At 39.9% G+C, this 22,646-nt stretch overlaps 1 protein-coding gene across 1 annotated transcript; it reads right to left on the bottom strand.

Moving 5' to 3' along the window:
* Positions 1-3,436: 3,436 nt before the first annotated feature.
* On the bottom strand, positions 3,437-7,663 carry cd248a (CD248 molecule, endosialin a). The gene is made up of 2 exons (XM_041782492.1): positions 5,593-7,663; positions 3,437-4,084 (listed from the first exon to the last, which is right to left on the bottom strand). Exons 1-2 carry the CDS (start codon positions 7,343-7,345, stop codon positions 3,441-3,443), a joined length of 2,397 nt encoding a protein of 798 aa, XP_041638426.1. The 5' UTR covers positions 7,346-7,663; the 3' UTR covers positions 3,437-3,440.
* Positions 7,664-22,646: the final 14,983 nt, after the last annotated feature.

Here is a 22,646-nt window from a genome sequence, read left to right as displayed (position 1 = left end):
GTGACTTTAATATATCAACATTAACATTGAGACATTACCACAGTGACTTTAATATGTCAACATTAACATTGAGACATTACCACAGTGACTTTATTATGTTGAAATTAACATTGAGACATTACCACAGTGACTTTAATATATCAACATTAATATTGAGACATTGCCACAGTGACTTTAATATATCAACATTAACATTGAGACATTACCACAGTGACTTTAATATGTCAACATTAACATTGAGACATTACCACAGTGACTTTATTATGTTGAAATTAACATTGAGACATTACCACAGTGACTTTAATATATCAACATTAACATTGAGACATTACCACAGTGACTTTAATATGTCAACATTAACATTGAGACATTACCACAGTGACTTTATTATGTTGAAATTAACATTGAGACATAACCATAGTGACTTTAATATATCAACATTAACATTGAGACATTACCACAGTGACTTTATTATTTTGACATTAACATTGAGACATTACCACAGTGACTTTAATATATCAACATTAACATTGAGACATTACCACAGTGACTTTGATGTATCAACATTAACATTGAGACATTACCACAGTGACTTTGATATATCAACAATAATATTGAGACATTACCACAGTGACTTTAATATATCAACATTAACATTGAGACATTACCACAGTGACTTTGATATATCAACATTAATATTGAGACATTACCACAGTGACTTTGATATATCAACATTAACATTGAGACATTACCACAGTGACTTTAATATATCAACATTAACATTGAGACATTACCACAGAGACTTTGATATATCAACATTAATATTGAGACATTACCACAGTGACTTTGATATATCAACATTAACATTGAGACATTACCACAGTGACTTTAATATATCAACATTAACATTGAGACATTACCACAGAGACTTTGATATATCAACATTAACATTGAGACATTACCACAGTGACTTTGATATATCAACATTAATATTGAGACATTACCACAGTGACTTTAATATATCAACATTAACATTGAGACATTACCACAGTGACTTTGATATATCAACAATAATATTGAGACATTACCACAGTGACTTTAATATATCAACATTAACACTGAGACATTACCACAGTGACTTTAATATATCAACATTAATATTGAGACATTACCACAGTGACTTTAATATATCAACATTAACATTGAGACATTACCACAGTGACTTTAATATATCAACATTAATATTGAGACATTACCACAGTGACTTTAATATATCAACATTAACATTGAGACATTACCACAGTGACTTTAATATATCAACATTAACATTGAGACATTACCACAGTGACTTTAATATATCAACATTAATATTGAGACATTACCACATTGACTTTAATATATCAACATTAAAATTGAGACATTACCACAGTGACTTTGATATATCAACATTAACATTGAGACATTACCAAAGTGACTTTAATATATCAACATTAACATTGAGACATTACCACAGTGACTTTAATATATCAACATTAACATTGAGACATTACCACAGTGACTTTAATATATCAACATTAATATTGAGACATTACCACATTGACTTTAATATATCAACATTAAAATTGAGACATTACCACAGTGACTTTGATATATCAACATTAACATTGAGACATTACCACAGTGACTTTAATATATCAACATTAACATTGAGACATTACCACAGTGACTTTGATATATCAACATTAATATTGAGACATTACCACAGTGACTTTAATATATCAACATTAACATTGAGACATTACCACAGTGACTTTGATATATCAACAATAATATTGAGACATTACCACAGTGACTTTAATATATCAACAGTAACATTGAGACATTACCACAGTGACTTTAATATATCAACATTAATATTGAGACATTACCACAGTGACTTTAATATATCAACATTAACATTGAGACATTACCACAGTGACTTTAATATATCAACATTAACATTGAGACATTACCACAGTGACTTTAATATATCAACATTAACATTGAGACATTACCACAGTGACTTTAATATATCAACATTAATATTGAGACATTACCACATTGACTTTAATATATCAACATTAAAATTGAGACATTACCACAGTGACTTAGATATATCAACATTAACATTGAGACATTACCACAGTGACTTTAATATATCAACATTAACATTGAGACATTACCACAGTGACTTTGATATATCAACATTAACATTGAGACATTACCACAGTGACTTTGATATATCAACATTAATATTGAGACATTACCACATTGACTTTAATATATCAACATTAAAATTGAGACATTACCACAGTGACTTTGATATATCAACATTAACATTGAGACATTACCACAGTGACTTTAATATATCAACATTAACATTGAGACATTACCACAGTGACTTTGATATATCAACATTAACATTGAGACATTACCACAGTGACTTTGATATATCAACATTAATATTGAGACATTACCACAGTGACTTTAATATATCAACATTAACATTGAGACATTACCACAGTGACTTTGATATATCAACAATAATATTGAGACATTACCACAGTGACTTTAATATATCAACAGTAACATTGAGACATTACCACAGTGACTTTAATATATCAACATTAATATTGAGACATTACCACAGTGACTTTAATATATCAACATTAACATTGAGACATTACCACAGTGACTTTGATATATCAACATTAACATTGAGACATTACCACAGTGACTTTAATATATCAACATTAATATTGAGACATTACCACATTGACTTTAATATATCAACATTAACATTGAGACATTACCACAGTGACTTTAATATATCAACATTAACATTGAGACATTACCACAGTGACTTTAATATATCAACATTAATACTGAGACATTACCACAGTGTCATTACCCTCACCCTACCCAGTCTGGATCCTGAAGTCCCGTTACCAATGAGCACTAGATCCTGATACTAATTTTAATAAGATTTTTATTTTAAAGGCAGTTTCTGGGATTAAAGAATCCTTGGGAATATGAAAACGACTGGAGACCTTTACAAAGTCAGATGTAGAAATAATTTAGGATTAGATCAAGTTTTTACGTCCATTCCTGTCCACTAAGTCTAAAACCAGACTCTTCAACAGTCTCTGTAATAAAGTCAGAAGTTTTTAAACTTTTTAAAGTTTTGTGAAGCTTTTGTTTTCAGTTCTAAAATCCGCCGTTTATGAAGTTCGTGTGAAGTTTCTGTTCTCAGTGTTTGTGTAAACACTCCCAGAATGCCGTGCCGATTATAACCCAGAGGTCTCTGTTCTCCCAGCTCGTCCATCACTCCTCTCTCTCTCGCTGTCTGTTTATCTAACCATTGCCCCCCCTCTGGGACCCTCTCTGGGACCCTCTTAGCTCTATACCAGGGTCCTGACCTCGCCCGAGGGGGGGGCAACTCCCTGTTTGTCGTGGGCTCCAGAGATCCAGTGGTAGCAGTCACTGGCGTCCTTGTTTCGTGGTTGGATGGAGCAGCGCGTGCAGAAGACGATGCCCAGTGCCACCATGACCACGACAAAGATGCTCAGAGGAACCAGGAGCCCCACCAGGAGCCACAGACTGCTCTCCTTCTGGCCCACCTCCTCCCCCTCTGGATCAACAGCGCTCCTGCTGCCCCCATCCTTGCCCTCGCCCCGATGATCACCCCCATCCTCGCCACCACCCTGAAGAGTTCCAACGCCCTCGCCGTTGCTCGGGGGAGTCTGGGCAGGGCTAAGCGGGGTCAGAACAGTGGGGTCTTGGGAGTGTGTGATCTCCTTTTGCAAGAGTCTGGGGTTTTCCCCAGCTGGACTCTGCACCTTCTCTTCAGGGTTGTCTGGATCTGCAAATGTGTCCTGCTCTCTGATTGGTTGATCTGGATGGCCGTCTTCCTGGGGGTTTGTGGTTGACTCCACCCACCAGTTCCAGGCCCCGCCAGAGATGGTGGTGGTGGAGAGAAGGGGGGCCAACGTGGTGGCGTCCTCCTCGTCAAGATTGTCGTATGAGTCTGGTGTGACTTCTGATTCTGAGAAGAGAGGAGACAGACGTGAAAACGACAAGAACCAGGTCACATGACCAAGTAAATCACATTTACCACTGAAACTAGGGATGGGCCATGTGACCAAAAATATCACATCTATCTGAACCTAGCACTGACACTAGGGATGGGACACATGACCAAAAATATCACATCTACCTAAACCTAACACTGACAATAGGGATGGGACACATGACCAAAAATATCACATCTACCTAAACCTAACACTGACAATAGGGATGGGACACATGACCAAAAATATCACATCTACCTAAACCTAACACTGACAATAGGGATGGGACACATGACCAAAAATATCACATCTACCTAAACCTAACACTGACAATAGGGATGGGACACATGACCAAAAATATCACATCTACCTAAACCTAACACTGACACTAGGGATGGGCCACATGACCAAAAATATCACATCTACCTAAACCTAACACTGACACTAGGGATGGGCCACATGACCAAAAATATCACATCTACCTAAACCTAACACTGACACTAGGGATGGGCCACATGACCAAAAATATCACATCTACCTAAACCTAACACTGACACTAGGGATGGGACACATGACCAAAAATATCACATCTACCTAAACCTAACACTGACACTAGGGATGGACCACGTGACCAAAAATATCACATCTGCCTAAACCTAACACTGACACTAGGGATGGGACACATTACCAAAAATATCACATCTACCTAAACCTAACACTGACACTAGGGATGGGACACTTGACCAAAAATATCATACCTACACAACACGTGGAGGACACACCAAACATGTGGAGGACACACCAAACATGTGGAGGACACACCAAACATGTGGAGGACACACCAAACATGTGGAGGACACACCAAACATGTAGACAATTATGAACATCAAGTATAATTTTCCTTCCACCACACAATCATGCTCCACTTTAAGTTGACTATCATGAAATCCTAATGAAAAGTTTTATGTCTGTGGTTGTAACATGAGGAGACGTGGAAAAGGTCATGGATGAATTCATTAAGCCTAACTCTGGGACTATGGCAAGGCAACATGACCAAAATTCAAAGGCAAATATTTTTATCTGACCTGGGAAAATCAATATTCATTTGGATCTTTTTCTGTACTTTGTTTCATACTTTTAAAAGTTTGAGTTTTAAATCAATATGATCGGTTGTTTTATTGATCACTAAGTACCAAAGATTGAAATCTAAGGTGCTTTAGTCAGTTTTTGAACCAACAGAGAGGGGGCGCTCTGACATTTGAAATGACAGAAAACAACTTTTCTTTTCACTGTATGCAGAGTCCCACAGTATCTAGTAGTTAATCTGCCTAAAGTGTCTAGTAGTTTAGTGGTATCAGTGTTTGACAGGGACTAGAACCAGATCAGAGTCTATCATCCTGCTACCATGATGATCTCTGCCCCTACAGATGAGGAAAAGGTGAAACCGAAGGAGACCAAACTGAATTGATTAGTCATATCTGACCTGTCACAGTGGCGAGCTCGGTGGTGGCGGACTCAGTGGTGGCAGACTCAGTGGTGGCAGACTCAGTGGTGGCAGACTCAGTGGTGGCGGACTCAGTGGTGACTGGCTCGGACACTGATCGCCCCCCCCACTCCAACAGAAATGCCCCCCCAGCATCCAGATCCTCCTCACCCTGGTCCTCTGGTGTTTGGGGGTCTGAATCGAGTGGTGAGCTGGTGACCCTGATGACATCAGAGTCCTGGATGGCAGGTGGGTCAGTCAGCCAGTCCAGAGAAGGGCCCTCGTCCTCTGGGGTCCACTGGATGATCCTGTGCTGGGTCCAGTTGTAGTTAGGGTCCAACTGGGGCTGGTGGGTCCCCCAGGGAAAGGAGGGGGTGACGGCGGTCTGTCGGTCGTCCTGATCCCTCCTATGGCAGGAGTACAGGTCTGTCCCCAGCTCATAGCCCTCCTTGCAGTAGCACACGAACCAACCCTCATAGTTGACACACATCTGCTGGCAGGTCTCAGGGTACTGGCACTCATCAATGTCCTGACACCGGCTGGGGTCCTCAGGGACCGGAAAGTACCCGAGTGGGCAGTGACAGATGTAAGAGCCCTCCGTGTTCTCGCACTCATGGTCACATGGGTCATTCATGCACTCATCTTCATCCTCACAGACAACGCCCTGGTCCAGTGTGAACCCATCCCGACAGTCGCAGCGAAACGACCCCTCGGTGTTGATGCAGACCTGCTCACACGGACTCTGCAGGCACTCGTCCACATCCACGCAGCTCTCTTCGTCTGGGGCGAGCATATAGCCCTCAGGACAGGTGCAGCGGTAGCTGTCAGCCACCGGAAGGCACTCTGCCTGACAGGGGGCGCTCTTACAGGGGTCAGATGGCTCACAGCTTCGGCCATCTTCTCCCAGCTGATACCTGTCTGCACACTCGCAGTAGACATGACCCCCGGCCAATCTGCAGTAATGTTCGCAGCCACCGTTATCCGCGCCACACCAGCCCTGATGGGATGGGCACAGTGGGGGCTGTCTGGACCAGTCCACTGAGCCATCCTCCTTCTGCTCGCACATCACCAACTGCTGGTCATCATTGTTGGGGCAGGGAACAGTGGCATTGGATCCAGAGGGGACGTGAATCAGCAGAGAGCTGACCAAGTTGAACGGCGTGCTGTAGAGGGCGCGCCCTGCCCCCTCCTCCCACAGTGCCGAACACATGCCTGGGTAGGAGTACTGACACAGGTACCCATCCATGCTCACTGAGCATGCCCCTTCCAGCCACTTGAAGTTATCTGTGGTGTCGAGGCGGTTGTAGCCAATGACCACACAGCGAGACACCAAGCATGTCCCGTGAGACTCTGCCTCAAGCCAGTTTGTGAACTCTGTGTCCTGGTCTCCAGTGGTCCAGAAGAACCCTCTGAGCAGGCGGCTGGATGAGCACTGGCGAGGGTGGCGCTGCAGGCCGATCCAGACCTGCACCTTAGAGCGCGAGTGTGGCAGGTCAATTGCCGAGAAGAGCGAGGAGATGGCGGCGGCATCTCTGCTGTGTTTAATGGTGGCCAGAGTTCCACCTCTCTTCTTACACGCTCGCCACGCATCCAGGAAGGTCTTCCTCTGGAAGTAGGCCACCAAGCAGCTGTCATCTGAGCACACAGCATCCGTCTCTCTCAGCTCCTGGTCCTGTCCACAGGAAACCCCACAGAGCAGGGGTAGCAGGGTGGCCAGAAGCAGAGCCCAGGATCCACTTAGCAGGGGGTCCATCCTGAACTGATGCTGGTCTCACCTCAAGTCTCTCTCTGATCCCCCGGTCTCTCTCTCTCTGATTAGCTGGTCTGGCTCTAACTTTACTCTGTTGTCTGGTTAATAGATGTATCAATGAAAAAATAAATAACCTGTCTCTCTCTCTCCTCGTGATCAACCAGGTGTTCTCTTTTTCTGACCCCGTTTCTCTCTCTGTCTCTCTCCTTCCACCGTTGTCTATCCAAACTTTTCTTTCTTCATCTGAACTGGCTGTTTCTCTCGTCGTCTCTCTGTCTGCAAACTCCAGGAGAGAAACTGTGAGAGCTGCATATCGCCTTGCAGCTCAGCAGAGGAGGAGAGAGGGAGGGGAGGACCATGGGAGAGATCTGGGGGGGGGACTGTATGTTTTTAAAGGAGGAGGGGGAGAGTGGGGGAGGGTCATTGAACTGTGCATTTCTTTCTCCTCTCAGCTCGTCATCTGGTTTTCATAAGTGGACATGGTTTCAACCAGAACACAGAGAACTGTTCTCCACCATAAATCAGAGAAAGCAGTGTGGAACCAACGCTCTAACGGTTAAACGATGTCTAAAAGATAGTTGTGTGTGAATCAGAGAGACGATAAAAAGAACTTCTAAACCTCAGAGAGACGATCATGAGAACGTATAAACCTCAGAGAGACGGTCATGAGAACGTATAAACCTCAGAGACGATCATGAGAACGTACAAACCTCAGAGAGACGATCATGAGAACGTATAAACCTCAGAGAGACGATCATGAGAACGTATAAACCTCAGAGAGACGGTCATGAGAACATATAAACACCAGAGACGATCATGAGAATATATAAACCTCAGAGAGACGATCATGAGACAGATAAACCTCAGAGAGATGATCATGAGAACATATAAACCTCAGAGAGATGATCATGAGAACATATAAACCTCAGAGAGACGATCATGAGAACATATAAACCTCAGAGAAATGATCATGAGAACATATAAACCTCAGAGAGACGATCATGAGAACATATAAACCTCAGAGACAATCATGAGAACCTATAAATCTCAGAGACAGTCATGAGAACGTATAAACCTCAGAGACAATCATGAGAATGTATAAACCTCAGATACAGTCATGAGAACGTATAAACCTCAGAGACAGTCATGAGAATGTATAAACCTCAGAGACAGTCATGAGAACGTATAAACCTCAGAGACAGTCATGAGAATGTATAAACCTCAGAGACAGTCATGAGAACATATAAACCTCAGAGACAATCATGAGAACATATAAACCTCAGAGACAGTCATGAGAACGTATAAACCTCAGAGACAGTCATGAGAATGTATAAACCTCAGAGAGACAATCATGAGAATGTATAAACCTCAGAGACAATCATGAGAACGTATAAACCTCAGAGACAATCATGAGAACGTATAAACCTCAGAGACGATCATGAGAACATATAAATCTCAGAGAGATGGTCATGAGAACGTATAAACCTCAGAGACGATCATGAGAACGTATAAACCTCAGAGAGACAATCATCAGAATGTATAAACCTCAGAGACAATCATGAGAACGTATAAACCTCAGAGAGACAATCATGAGAACGTATAAACCTCAGAGACGATCATGAGAATGTATAAACCTCAGAGAGACGGTCATGAGAACATATAAACACCAGAGACGATCATGAGAACGTATAAACCTCAGAGACGATCATGAGAATGTATAAACCTCAGAGAGACAGTCATGAGAACATATAAACCTCAGAGAGACGGTCATGAGAACATATAAACCTCAGAGAGATGATCATGAGAACATATAAACCTCAGAGAGACGGTCATGAGAACATATAAACCTCAGAGAGACGGTCATGAGAACGTATAAATCCCAGGGAGATGATCATGAGAACATATAAACCTCAGAGAGACGGCCATGAGAACATATAAACCTCAGAGAGACGGTCATGAGAACATATAAACCTCAGAGAGACGGTCATGAGAACGTATAAATCCCAGGGAGATGATCATGAGAACATATAAACCTCAGAGAGACGGCCATGAGAACATATAAACCTCAGAGAGACGGTCATGAGAACATATAAACACCAGAGACGATCATGAGAACGTATAAACCTCAGAGAGACAGTCATGAGAACATATAAACCTCAGAGAGACGGTCATGAGAACATATAAACCTCAGAGAGATGATCATGAGAACATATAAACCTCAGAGAGACGGTCATGAGAACATATAAACCTCAGAGAGACGGTCATGAGAACGTATAAATCCCAGAGAGATGATCATGAGAATGTATAAACCTCAGAGACAATCATGAGAATGTATAAACCTCAGAGAGACGATCATGAGAACATATAAACTTCAGAGACAGTCATAAGAATGTATAAACCTCAGAGATGATCATGAGAACATATTAACCTCAGAGACAATCACGAGAACGTATAAACCTCAGAGACGATCATGAGAACGTATTAACCTCAGAGACGATCATGAGAACATATAAACCTCAGAGACGATCATGAGAATGTATAAACCTCAGAGACAGTCATGAGAACGTATAAACCTCAGAGACGATCATGAGAATGTATAAACCTCAGAGACGATCATGAGAATGAATAAACCTCAGAGACAGTCATGAGAACGTATAAACCTCAGAGACAATCATGAGAACATATAAACCTCAGAGACAATCACGAGAACGTATAAACCTCAGAGACGATCATGAGAACGTATAAACCTCAGAGACGATCATGAGAACATATAAACCTCAGAGACTATCACGAGAACGTATTAACCTCGGAGACGATCATGAGAACGTATAAACCTCAGAGACAATCATGAGAACGTATAAACCTCAGAGATGATCATGAGAATGTATAAACCTCAGAGACGATCATGAGAACGTATAAACCTCAGAGACAATCATGAGAATGTATAAACCTCAGAGACAATCATGAGAACGTATAAACCTCAGAGATGATCATGAGAATGTATAAACCTTAGAGACGATCTTGAGAACATATAAACCTCAGAGACGATCATGAGAACGTATAAACACCAGAGACGATCATGAGAACGTATAAACCTCAGAGACGGTCATGAGAACGTATAAACCTCAGAGACAATCATGAGAACGTATAAACCTCAGAGACAATCATGAGAATGTATAAACCTCAGAGACGATCATGAGAACGTATAAACCTCAGAGACGATCATGAGAACGTATTAACCTCGGAGACGATCATGACAACGTATAAACCTCAGAGACAATCATGAGAACATATAAACCTCAGAGACGATCATGAGAACGTATTAACCTCGGAGACGATCATGAGAACGTATAAACCTCAGAGACAATCATGAGAACATATAAACCTCAGAGACAATCACGAGAACGTATTAACCTCGGAGACGATCATGAGAACGTATAAACCTCAGAGACAATCATGAGAACGTATAAACCTCAGAGATGATCATGAGAATGTATAAACCTCAGAGACGATCATGAGAACGTATAAACCTCAGAGACAATCATGAGAACGTATAAACCTCAGAGATGATCATGAGAATGTATAAACACCAGAGAGGATCATGAGAATGTATAAACCTTAGAGACGATCTTGAGAACATATAAACCTCAGAGACGATCATGAGAACGTATAAACACCAGAGACGATCATGAGAACGTATAAACCTCAGAGTTGGTCATGAGAACGTATAAACCTCAGAGACAATCACGAGAACGTATAAACCTCAGAGACAATCATGAGAATGTATAAACCTCAGAGACGATCATGAGAACGTATAAACCTCAGAGACAATCATGAGAACGTATAAACCTCAGAGACGATCACGAGAATGTTTAATACTCAGAGAGGATCATAAGAACATATAAACACCAGAGAGACGATCATGAGAACATAAGACCTCAGAGAGATGACCATGAGAACATATAAACTCAGAGAGACGATCTTGCAAACATATAAACCTCAGAGACGATCATGAAAACGTATAAACCTTAAAGAGACGATCATGAGAACGTATAAACACCAGAGACAGAAGAGGTATTATTACGTTTTTGTCGTTGTTAGAGTTTACTAATTTAATATTTAATTTAATATTCCTTGAGAATCCCTTGTCTGGCTTCCTTCCAAATTTTTTTCCAGAATTTGAAGAGTTTTAGATCTTTTTGCACAATTTTGTCTGTTTCAAACTTCTAACCTTTATCGCTTACCCTAACCACACAGGGACTATCAAGGCCCTTACCTCAACCTCACTGCCCAACCCTAACCACACAAGGATTATCAAGGCCCTTACCTCAACCTCACTGCCCAACCCTAACCACACAAGGATTATCAAGGCCCTTACCTCAACCTCACTGCCCAACCCTAACCACACAAGGATTATCAAGGCCCTTACCTCAACCTCACTGCCCAACCCTAACCACACAAGGATTATCAAGGCCCTTACCTCAACCTCACTGCCCAACCCTAACCACACAAGGATTATCAAGGCCCTTACCTCAACCTCACTGCCCAACCCTAACCACACAGGGACTATCAAGGCCCTTACCTCAACCTCACTGCCCAACCCTAACCACACAAGGATTATCAAGGCCCTTACCTCAACCTCACTGCCCAACCCTAACCACACAAGGACTATCAAGGCCCTTACCTCAACCTCACTGCCCAACCCTAACCACACAAGGATTATCAAGGCCCTTACCTCAACCTCACTGCCCAACCCTAACCACACAAGGATTATCAAGGCCCTTACCTCAACCTCACTGCCCAACCCTAACCACACAAGGATTATCAAGGCCCTTACCTCAACCTCACTGCCCAACCCTAACCACACCGGGATTATCTAGGCCCATACCTTAACCTCACTGCCCAACCCTAACCACACAGGGATTATCAAGGCCCTTACCTCAACCTCACTGCCCAACCCTAACCACACAAGGATTATCAAGGCCCTTAATTAAAATTCCTGATGCTCATGAAGAAGACAGAAAAAGGACAGATTTTGGATGGATATAAAAAGAGTTCTCCTTTGATGCCAATGCTGCCATTTTTTTTAACCAACAGAAAATCATCACTAATGCATCAGAGTCAAAATTCACATCTGTCATCAGGAGGTTTGTCAAAGATTTAATCTGATTGGCTTGTTTTTGGTCAGAGACAGAGCGGACCAATCAGCATTATCTGAGGAGAAAGAGGCAGTAGCTTTGGGTGTGGTTTAATTTTAATCTAATCCTGTAAACAATAGTAGCTGAGGAAGGGGTGGGGGGTGTAGAACAACAGAAGAGTAGAGAACCATCAAAAATATTTTTCTTGGTGAAAAAGACGTGTTTGCTCTTTCCTGACCAGGGTGGGTCAGAGTCAGTGGGCCATGGTGAAAATGCTGGTGTTTGATGCCAAAATGAGCAAACACAAATGGAGGGAAGAAGAACTACTGGGACTGACTTCAGAGTGACAAATGCTGCTAAGAACCAACAAAAAAGAAGAAATATGATCTGTTAGTGCCATGAAACCCTCTCATTTTACAGTTTACTGCTGTTTTATCATGATAGGTTAGTTTGAGCTGATGACTTTATCAGACATCTGCAGTAAAATAACAGACTTAAACAAATTTTCCATATGTTATCCAGAAATGACCAATAACAGGCATTTATTATCCTTAAACTCAGATTATTGTTCTCTTCAGCTGCGGTGAAAAAACCTCCATCAGCACAGATGAGCTGCTCTTTGTGTCTGCTCACATCTGGAGACAGTGAAAGACGACACCAAGCATGCTCAGATAAACGGAGCACGCTCACACTGAGCATGCTCCAAGGAAAAAAACAACACCAGTGTCCTGAATGTTAATCAGACTGAAACACAGAGGAAACCCCGGCTTAACTGAGAAAGAGAAATCTGGAGGAAGAGGAAGAGGGAGGGAGAGGAGAAAGTAGAGCAGACAGACAGACAGCCCTCTTTGGTCTGGCCAAAACTGACCGAGCCATGACATTGAACCTCTAAAACCCCAAACAATAGCCCCCCCAAAAAAGAAACCAAAACCCCTAACATTAGCTACTAAATACACCCTAAAACCCCTAACATTGGCTACTAAATACACCCTAAAACCCCTAACATTGGCTACTAAATACACCCTAAAACCCCTAACATTGGCTACTGAATACACCCTAAAACCCCTAACATTAGCTACTAAATACACCCTAAAACCCCTAACATTGGCTACTGAATACACCCTAAAACCCCTAACATTGGCTACTGAATACACCCTAAAACCCCTAACATTAGCTACTCAATACACCCTAAAACCCCTAACATTAGCTACTAAATACACCCTAAAACCCCTAACATTAGCTACTAAATAAACACCTAAACCTCTAACGTTATCCACTGAATAAACCCCTAAACCTCTAAAATTAGCCAATGAATAAACACCTAAATCCCCTAACATTAGTTACTAAATAAATCCCTAACGTTAGCTACTAAAAAAAACCCTAACATTAGCTACTAAACAAACTCCTAACATTAGCCACTGAATAAACACCTAAACCTCTAAAATTAGCCATTGAATAAACCTCTAAACCCCTAACATTAGCTACTAAATACATCCCCAACATTAGCTACTAAAAAAAAAACCCTAACATTAGCCACTGAATACACCCCTTAACCCCTAACATTAGCTACTAAATACACCCCAAACAATAGCCACTGAATAAACCCCTAACAATAGCCACTGAATAAACCCCTAACATTAGCTACTAAATACACCCCAAACAATAGCCACTGAATAAACCCCTAACAATAGCCACTGAATAAACCCCTAACATTAGCTACTAAATACACCCCAAACAATAGCCACTGAATAAACCCCTAACAATAGCCACTGAATAAACCCCTAACAATAGCCACTGAATAAACCCCTAACATTAGCTACTAAATACACCCCAAACAATAGCCACTGAATAAACCCCTAACAATAGCCACTGAATAAACCCCTAACATTAGCTTATAAATAAACCCCTAACATTAGCTACTAAATAAAACCCTTACATTAGCCACTGAATAAACCCCTAACATTAGCTACCAAATTAACACCTAAACCGCTAACATTATCCACTAAAAAAACACCTTAACACCTAACATTAACTACTAAACAAACCCCTAAGATTAGCCACTGAAAAAACACCTAAACCTCTAACATTAGCGACTGAATAAACACCTGAACCTCTAACAACAGCCACTGAATAAACCCCTAACCCCTAAGATTAGCCACGTAATAAACACCTAAACCCCTAACATTAGCTACTAAATAAACACCTAAACCCCTAACATTATCCAACTAAATAAACACCTAACATTAGCCACTAAATAAACCCCTAACATTAGCCACTAAATAAACCCCTAACATTAGCCACTAAAAACAAAACCTAAACCCCTAACATTGGCTACTAAATAAACACCTAAACCCCTAACATTAGCTACTAAAAACAAAACCTAACCCACTAACATTGCCTACTAAATAAAAACATAAACCCCTAACATTAGCTACTAAAAACAAAACCTAAACCCCTAACATTGGCTACTAAATAAACACCTAAACCCCTAACATTAGCTACTAAAAACAAAACCTAAACCCCTAACATTGGCTACTAAATAAACACCTAAACCCCTAACATTAGCTACTAAAAACAAAACCTAAACCCCTAACATTGGCTACTAAATAAACACCTAAACCCCTAACATTAGCTACTAAATAAACCCCTCACATTAGCTACTGAATAACCCCTAACATTAGCCACTAAATAGACACCTAAACCTCTAACATTAGCCAATGAATAAACCCCCAAACCCCTAACATTAGCCACTGAATAAACCCCTAACATTAGCCACTGAATAAACCCCTAACATTAGCCACTGAATAAACCCCTAACATTAGCCACTAAATAAACCCCTAACATTAGCCACTGAATAAACCCCTAACATTAGCCACTGAATAAACCCCTAACATTAGCCACTAAATAAACCCCTAACATTAGCCACTGAATAAACCCCTAACATTAGCCACTGAATAAACCCCTAACATTAGCCACTGAATAAACCCCTAACGTTAGCCACTGAATAAACCCCTAACATTAGCCACTGAATAAACCCCTAACATTAGCCACTGAATAAACCCCTAACATTAGCCACTAAATAGACACCTAAACCTCTAACATTTGCCAATGAATAAACCCCCAAACCCCTAACATTAGCCACTGAATAAACCTCTAACGTTAGCCACTGAATAAACCCCTAACGTTAGCCACTAAATAAACCCCTACCATTAGCCACTGAATAAACCCCTAACATTAGCCACTGAATAAACCCCTAACATTAGCCACTAAATAAACCCCTAACATTAGCCACTAAATAAACCCCTAACATTAGCCACTAAATAAACCCCTAACATTAGCTACTAAATAAACCCCTAACATTAGCTACTAAATAAACACCTAAACCCCTAACATTAGCTACTAAAAACAAAACCTAAACCCCTAACATTGGCTACTAAATAAACACCTAAACCCCTAACATTAGCTACTAAAAACAAAACCTAAACCCCTAACATTGGCTACTAAATAAACACCTAAACCCCTAACATTAGCTACTAAAAACAAAACCTAAACCCCTAACATTGGCTACTAAATAAACACCTAAACCCCTAACATTAGCTACTAAAACAAAACCTAAACCCCTAACATTGGCTACTAAATAAACACCTAAACCCCTAACATTAGCTACTAAATAAACCCCTCACATTAGCTACTGAATAACCCCTAACATTAGCTACTAAATAGACACCTAAACCTCTAACATTAGCCAATGAATAAACCCCCAAACCCCTAACATTAGCCACTGAATAAACCCCTAACATTAGCCACTAAATAAACCCCTAACATTAGCCACTGAATAAACCCCTAACATTAGCCACTAAATAAACCCCTAACATTAGCCACTGAATAAACCCCTAACATTAGCCACTGAATAGACCCCTAACATTAGCCACTAAATAGACACCTAAACCTCTAACATTAGCCAATGAATAAACCCCCAAACCCCTAACATTAGCCACTGAATAAACCCCTAACGTTAGCCACTAAATAAACCCCTACCATTAGCCACTGAATAAACCCCTAACATTAGCCACTGAATAAACCCCTAACATTAGCCACTAAATAAACCCCTAACATTAGCCACTAAATAAACCCCTAACATTAGCCACTAAATAAACACCTAACATTAGCCACTAAATAAACCCCTAACATTAGCCACTAAATAAACCCCTAACATTAGCCACTGAATAAACCCCTAACATTAGCCACTAAATAAACCCCTAACATTAGCCACTAAATAAACCCCTAACATTAGCTACTAAATAAACACCTAAACCCCTAACATTAGCTACTAAATAAACACCTAAATCCCTAACATTATCCAACTAAACACCTAAATCCCCTAACATTAGCTACTAAATAAACCCCTCACATTAGCTACTAAATAACCCCTAACATTAGCTACTAAATAAACACCTAAACCCCTAACATTAGCCACTAAATAAACACCTAAATCCCCTAACATTAGCTACTAAATAAACCCCTAACATAAGCCACTGAATAAACACCTAAACCTCTAATAGTAGCCACTAAAAACAAAACCTAAACCCCTAACATAAGCTACTAAATAAACACCTAAACCTCTAACATTAGCTACTAAATAAACACCTAAATCCCTAACATTAGCTACTAAATAAACACCTAAATCCCTAACATTAGCTACTAAATAAACACCTAAATCCCTAACATTAGCTACTAAATAAACACCTAAATCCCTAACATTAGCTACTAAATAAACACCTAAACCCCTAACATTAGCTACTAAATAAACACCTAAATCCCTAACATTATCCACTAAACACCTAAAGCCAATGAATAAACCCCCAAACCCCTAACATTAGCTACTAAATAAACACCTAAACCCCTAACATTAGCTACTAAATAAACACCTAAACCCCTAACATTAGCTACTAAAAACAAAACCTAAACCCCTAACATTGGCTACTAAATAAACACCTAAACCCCTAACATTAGCTACTAAAAACAAAACCTAAACCCCTAAAATTGGCTACTAAATAAACACCTAAACCCCTAACATTAGCTACTAAATAAACCCCTCACATTAGCTACTGAATAACCCCTAACATTAGCTACTAAATAGACACCTAAACCTCTAACATTAGCCAATGAATAAACCCCCAAACCCCTAACATTAGCCACTGAATAAACCCCTAACATTAGCCACTGAATAAACCCCTAACATTAGCCACTGAATAAACCCCTAACATTAGCCACTAAATAAACCCCTAACATTAGCCACTGAATAAACCCCTAACATTAGCCACTAAATAAACCCCTAACATTAGCCACTAAATAAACACCTAACATTAGCCACTAAATAAACCCCTAACATTAGCTACTAAATAAACACCTAACATTAGCTACTAAATAAACACCTAAACCCCTAACATTAGCTACTAAATAAACACCTAAATCCCTAACATTATCCAACTAAACACCTAAATCCCCTAACATTAGCTACTAAATAAACCCCTCACATTAGCTACTAAATAAACACCTAACATTAGCCACTAAATAAACCCCTAACATTAGCTACTAAATAAACACCTAACATTAGCCACTAAATAAACCCCTAACATTAGCTACTAAATAAACACCTAACATTAGCTACTAAATCAACACCTAAACCCCTAACATTAGCTACTAAATAAACACCTAAATCCCTAACATTATCCAACTAAACACCTAAATCCCCTAACATTAGCTACTAAATAAACCCCTCACATTAGCTACTAAATAACCCCTAACATTAGCTACCAAATAAACACCTAAACCCCTAACATTAGCCACTAAATAAACACCTAAATCCCCTAACATTAGCTACTAAATAAACCCCTAACATAAGCCACTGAATAAACACCTAAACCTCTAATAGTAGCCACTAAAAACAAAACCTAAACCCCTAACATAAGCTACTAAATAAACACCTAAACCTCTAACATTAGCTACTAAATAAACACCTAAATCCCTAACATTAGCTACTAAATAAACACCTAAATCCCTAACATTAGCTACTAAATAAACACCTAAATCCCTAACATTATCCACTAAACACCTAAAGCCAATGAATAAACCCCCAAACCCCTAACATTAGCTACTAAATAAACACCTAAACCCCTAACATTAGCTACTAAATAAACACCTAAATCCCTAACATTATCCACTAAACACCTAAAGCCAATGAATAAACCCCCAAACCCCTAACATTAGCTACTAAATAAACACCTAAATCCCTAACATTATCCACTAAACACCTAAAGCCAATGAATAAACCCCCAAACCCCTAACATTAGCTACTAAATAAACACCTAAACCCCTAACATTAGCTACTAAATAAACACCTAAATCCCTAACATTATCCACTAAACACCTAAAGCCAATGAATAAACCCCCAAACCCCTAACATTAGCTACCAAATAAACACCTAAACCCCTAACATTAGCCACTAAATAAACACCTAAATCCCCTAACATTAGCTACTAAATAAACCCCTAACATAAGCCACTGAATAAACACCTAAACCTCTAATAGTAGCCACTAAAAACAAAACCTAAACCCCTAACATAAGCTACTAAATAAACACCTAAACCTCTAACATTAGCTACTAAATAAACACCTAAATCCCTAACATTAGCTACTAAATAAACACCTAAATCCCTAACATTAGCTACTAAATAAACACCTAAATCCCTAACATTATCCACTAAACACCTAAAGCCAATGAATAAACCCCCAAACCCCTAACATTAGCTACTAAATAAACACCTAAACCCCTAACATTAGCTACTAAATAAACACCTAAATCCCTAACATTATCCACTAAACACCTAAAGCCAATGAATAAACCCCCAAACCCCTAACATTAGCTACTAAATAAACACCTAAATCCCTAACATTAGCTACTAAATAAACACCTAAATCCCTAACATTATCCACTAAACACCTAAAGCCAATGAATAAACCCCCAAACCCCTAACATTAGCTACTAAATAAACACCTAAACCCCTAACATTAGCTACTAAATAAACACCTAAATCCCTAACATTATCCACTAAACACCTAAAGCCAATGAATAAACCCCCAAACCCCTAACATTAGCTACTAAATAAACACCTAAACCCAAACCAAAAATAAGAAAACCGAGACAAGCGACCAAGGCCCTGACGAGGCACCCTGTTTGCCTGACCTCGAGATGCCTGAGGAGATGACCGAGGAACGGGACCCTCCCAACAGAGCAGTGTTAGCTGCTATCGTGGCGCTATGCAACAAAATGACCCACTTAAAATCTGAAATCTGCTGTACCATAGACAGCAGAATCCAAAACATCTACGATGACTTGAGAGGGGAAATAGCTGTGACAAAAAAAGGACCTACAAACTTCGATTTCATTGCTTCAGACCTGCACATAGGCTGCACATAGTGATACCATCAGGGAAATGGGAAAATCAGCCACTTTTCATTCGGACATCGTTACTACACTACAGAGCCAGGTAACACGTCTCAATACCAAGGTGCAAAGACAGACGGATAAGTGTGAATCACATCTGCCACCCAGACCCATCATCCTGCACCTGCACTACGACCACACTCGAGGAGATCCTACATAAAGCAGCTGCCACGAAGAACATGGAATATCAAGGTCAGAAAATACAAATCTTCCCTGACTATCAACCACTCGTTGCAAAGCAGAGAGCACTCTTCAACCGGGCCAGGGAGCCACTCCAAGGAAAACCCGGCGTTAGATACGGCCTACTTTACCCGGCGAGGCTTCTAGTGACATTTAACGGGGAACAAACCTTGTTTACTGATACCAAAAAGGCCCAGGAGTACGCCGAAGGACTTTCCTCATCCGACTCATCTGTCTCATCCTAAGCTGAACTGTGCAGTAACGCAAGGGACAATACAATGACTGAAAAGTTTGGTGGTTAGCGGTAGCTGCTAGCCGGCTAAAACTCGCTGCTAACACTGCTAACATGATAGCAATGCTAACCGAGGCAGCTCATCCAAACGTAAACAGAGGCTATGCATTCCTGTGGTAAGATCACTCCAGCACCTACAATAATCTCTCTGTGATATAATTTGCTCTGGATAAATGGCAATCTCTTATCCATACAATTCTCCCCTGCACTACAGCTCGTTTTGGCAAAGGGGCACAATTTGACGTAATAGTGATACTAGTGAGAGTAGAAAAGGGGGTCTAACCTTCACAAGCTGGAACACTAGAGGACTCAATGATCCAATTAAAAGAGGCAAAGCCCTGGCACATTTGAAATCATTAGGTTCGGACATCATGTTTCTACAAGAAACACATTTGAAGAATAACTCACAATAGACTCAAAACTAAGTGGATACCAAGTGTATATCATTCAACATTCCCAAGTAAATCTAGAGGCACAGCTATTTTGATTAGGAGAGGCATACCCTCTACTTATAAAGACAGCATAGTTGATAAGGAAGGGAGGTATTTGATAGTAACAGGAGAACTCTATAATACACACCTTACATTAGTAAACCTGTACACACCTAACTTAGATAGGCCTTCATTCTTTGAATAAATATTCTCCTTTTTAGCGAAGAAGAGAGGAGTGGTGGTGCACTAAGTTTGCAGCGGCCCGATGCTCACTCATCAAATGCAATTTCATTGAAATACTGTACCTGTACTGTACTGTACTGTGTGTCAGTGACAATCAAGGCTATCTATCTATATTTGCTCTTCTGCCAGATGTATCCCAAACAAACTTGATAATAGGTGGAGATTTTAATATGACATTAGACCCATATCTAGATAGATCCTCATCCAGAAGAATCCCAAAAAATAACTCAAGTGAATTTCTGAATGTTTTTTTAAAGAACTCAAATCTAATGGACATTTGGAGAACACTGAACCCCAGTGGTAGAGACGATTCCTTTTATTCCCCAGTTCATAACTCGCACAGTAGGACTGGCTACTTCTTAGTAGATGCAAAACTAGCACCCTTAGTACTGAACACTAATTATCACAATATAGGAATCTCAGGTCACAGCCCTCTCTCCTTCTCAGTGTACCTTGAAGAGGCTGCACCCTCAACTGTTGGCTGATAAGAGATTCTGTGAATACCCAGATACACAGATTAATTTATACTTTGAAGAAAATGATACCTCAGAGACAAAACCCTCAACATTGTGGGAGGCTTTTAAGGCCTTTCTGAGAGGTTCGGTCATATCATATGAAGCTGCAAAGAAGAAAAAAGACAAACTGAAAATTCAAGAATTGGAAAAACAAATAAAAGAATTGGATAATGAAAACTTATTACTTTCATCAAAAATAAGCAGAGCTTTCCAATACACTAAGCAAAAGTACTTTGAATTTGGAGAAAAAAACACATAAACTGCTTTCACGACAATTAATTATATAAGAAGACAGGGGTTCAAGAGGAGGGGGTCTTTTGACATATGTATCCTCAAACTTGACTGCAGAACTTATCTCACCAACTGTGAAGCCCTTGCATTTTGAATGCCTTTTTGTTAAAATTATTTTACATGAGAACAAACAACTGGTCATAGGAAATATCTATACACCCCCAAAAGCCCCCACTGAAACAACTGAATGTATCTTGTCCACTATTAATTCTTTAGACTGCACTAATGAAAAAATCATATTAGGTGATTTCAACTCCACTTGGGCAGATCATTCATCTCATAATGATCGTAATCTCTTCAACAGCATAAACTTAACCCAACTTATAAGTGAACCTACCAGAGTTGGTCCCAGTTCTTCTACAGAATTATACAATCTGGGGTATTACCTGATTCTTTCAGTGACCACTCTGTGGTTTTTTATGTTTGGAAAATCAGGATGCTGCATCTTCCTCCTAAACTTATCAAAGTAAGGAAAACTATTAATATTAACTCTGATCTCTATATTCAAGATATCTTAAACATCAACTGGGAAAGATTTCAACTAATACCATTTGTTGAAGATGCCTGGAATTTCCTTTATACTGAGCTTGTTGAGATAATTAATAAACATGCTCCCTGGACAACAATTAAAGTCAAGCGTCGACATTTACCTTGGATAAAAGGAGATCTTATACATTTATTCAAACAAAGAGACAAGGCATGGAAAA

The sequence above is a fragment of the Cheilinus undulatus genome, unplaced genomic scaffold (genome assembly GCF_018320785.1).
Source record: "Cheilinus undulatus unplaced genomic scaffold, ASM1832078v1 Contig5, whole genome shotgun sequence".
NCBI lineage: Eukaryota > Metazoa > Chordata > Actinopteri > Labriformes > Labridae > Cheilinus > Cheilinus undulatus.
Note: the sequence above shows the minus strand (reverse complement) of the source record. Positions and strands in the feature narration are given on the sequence as shown.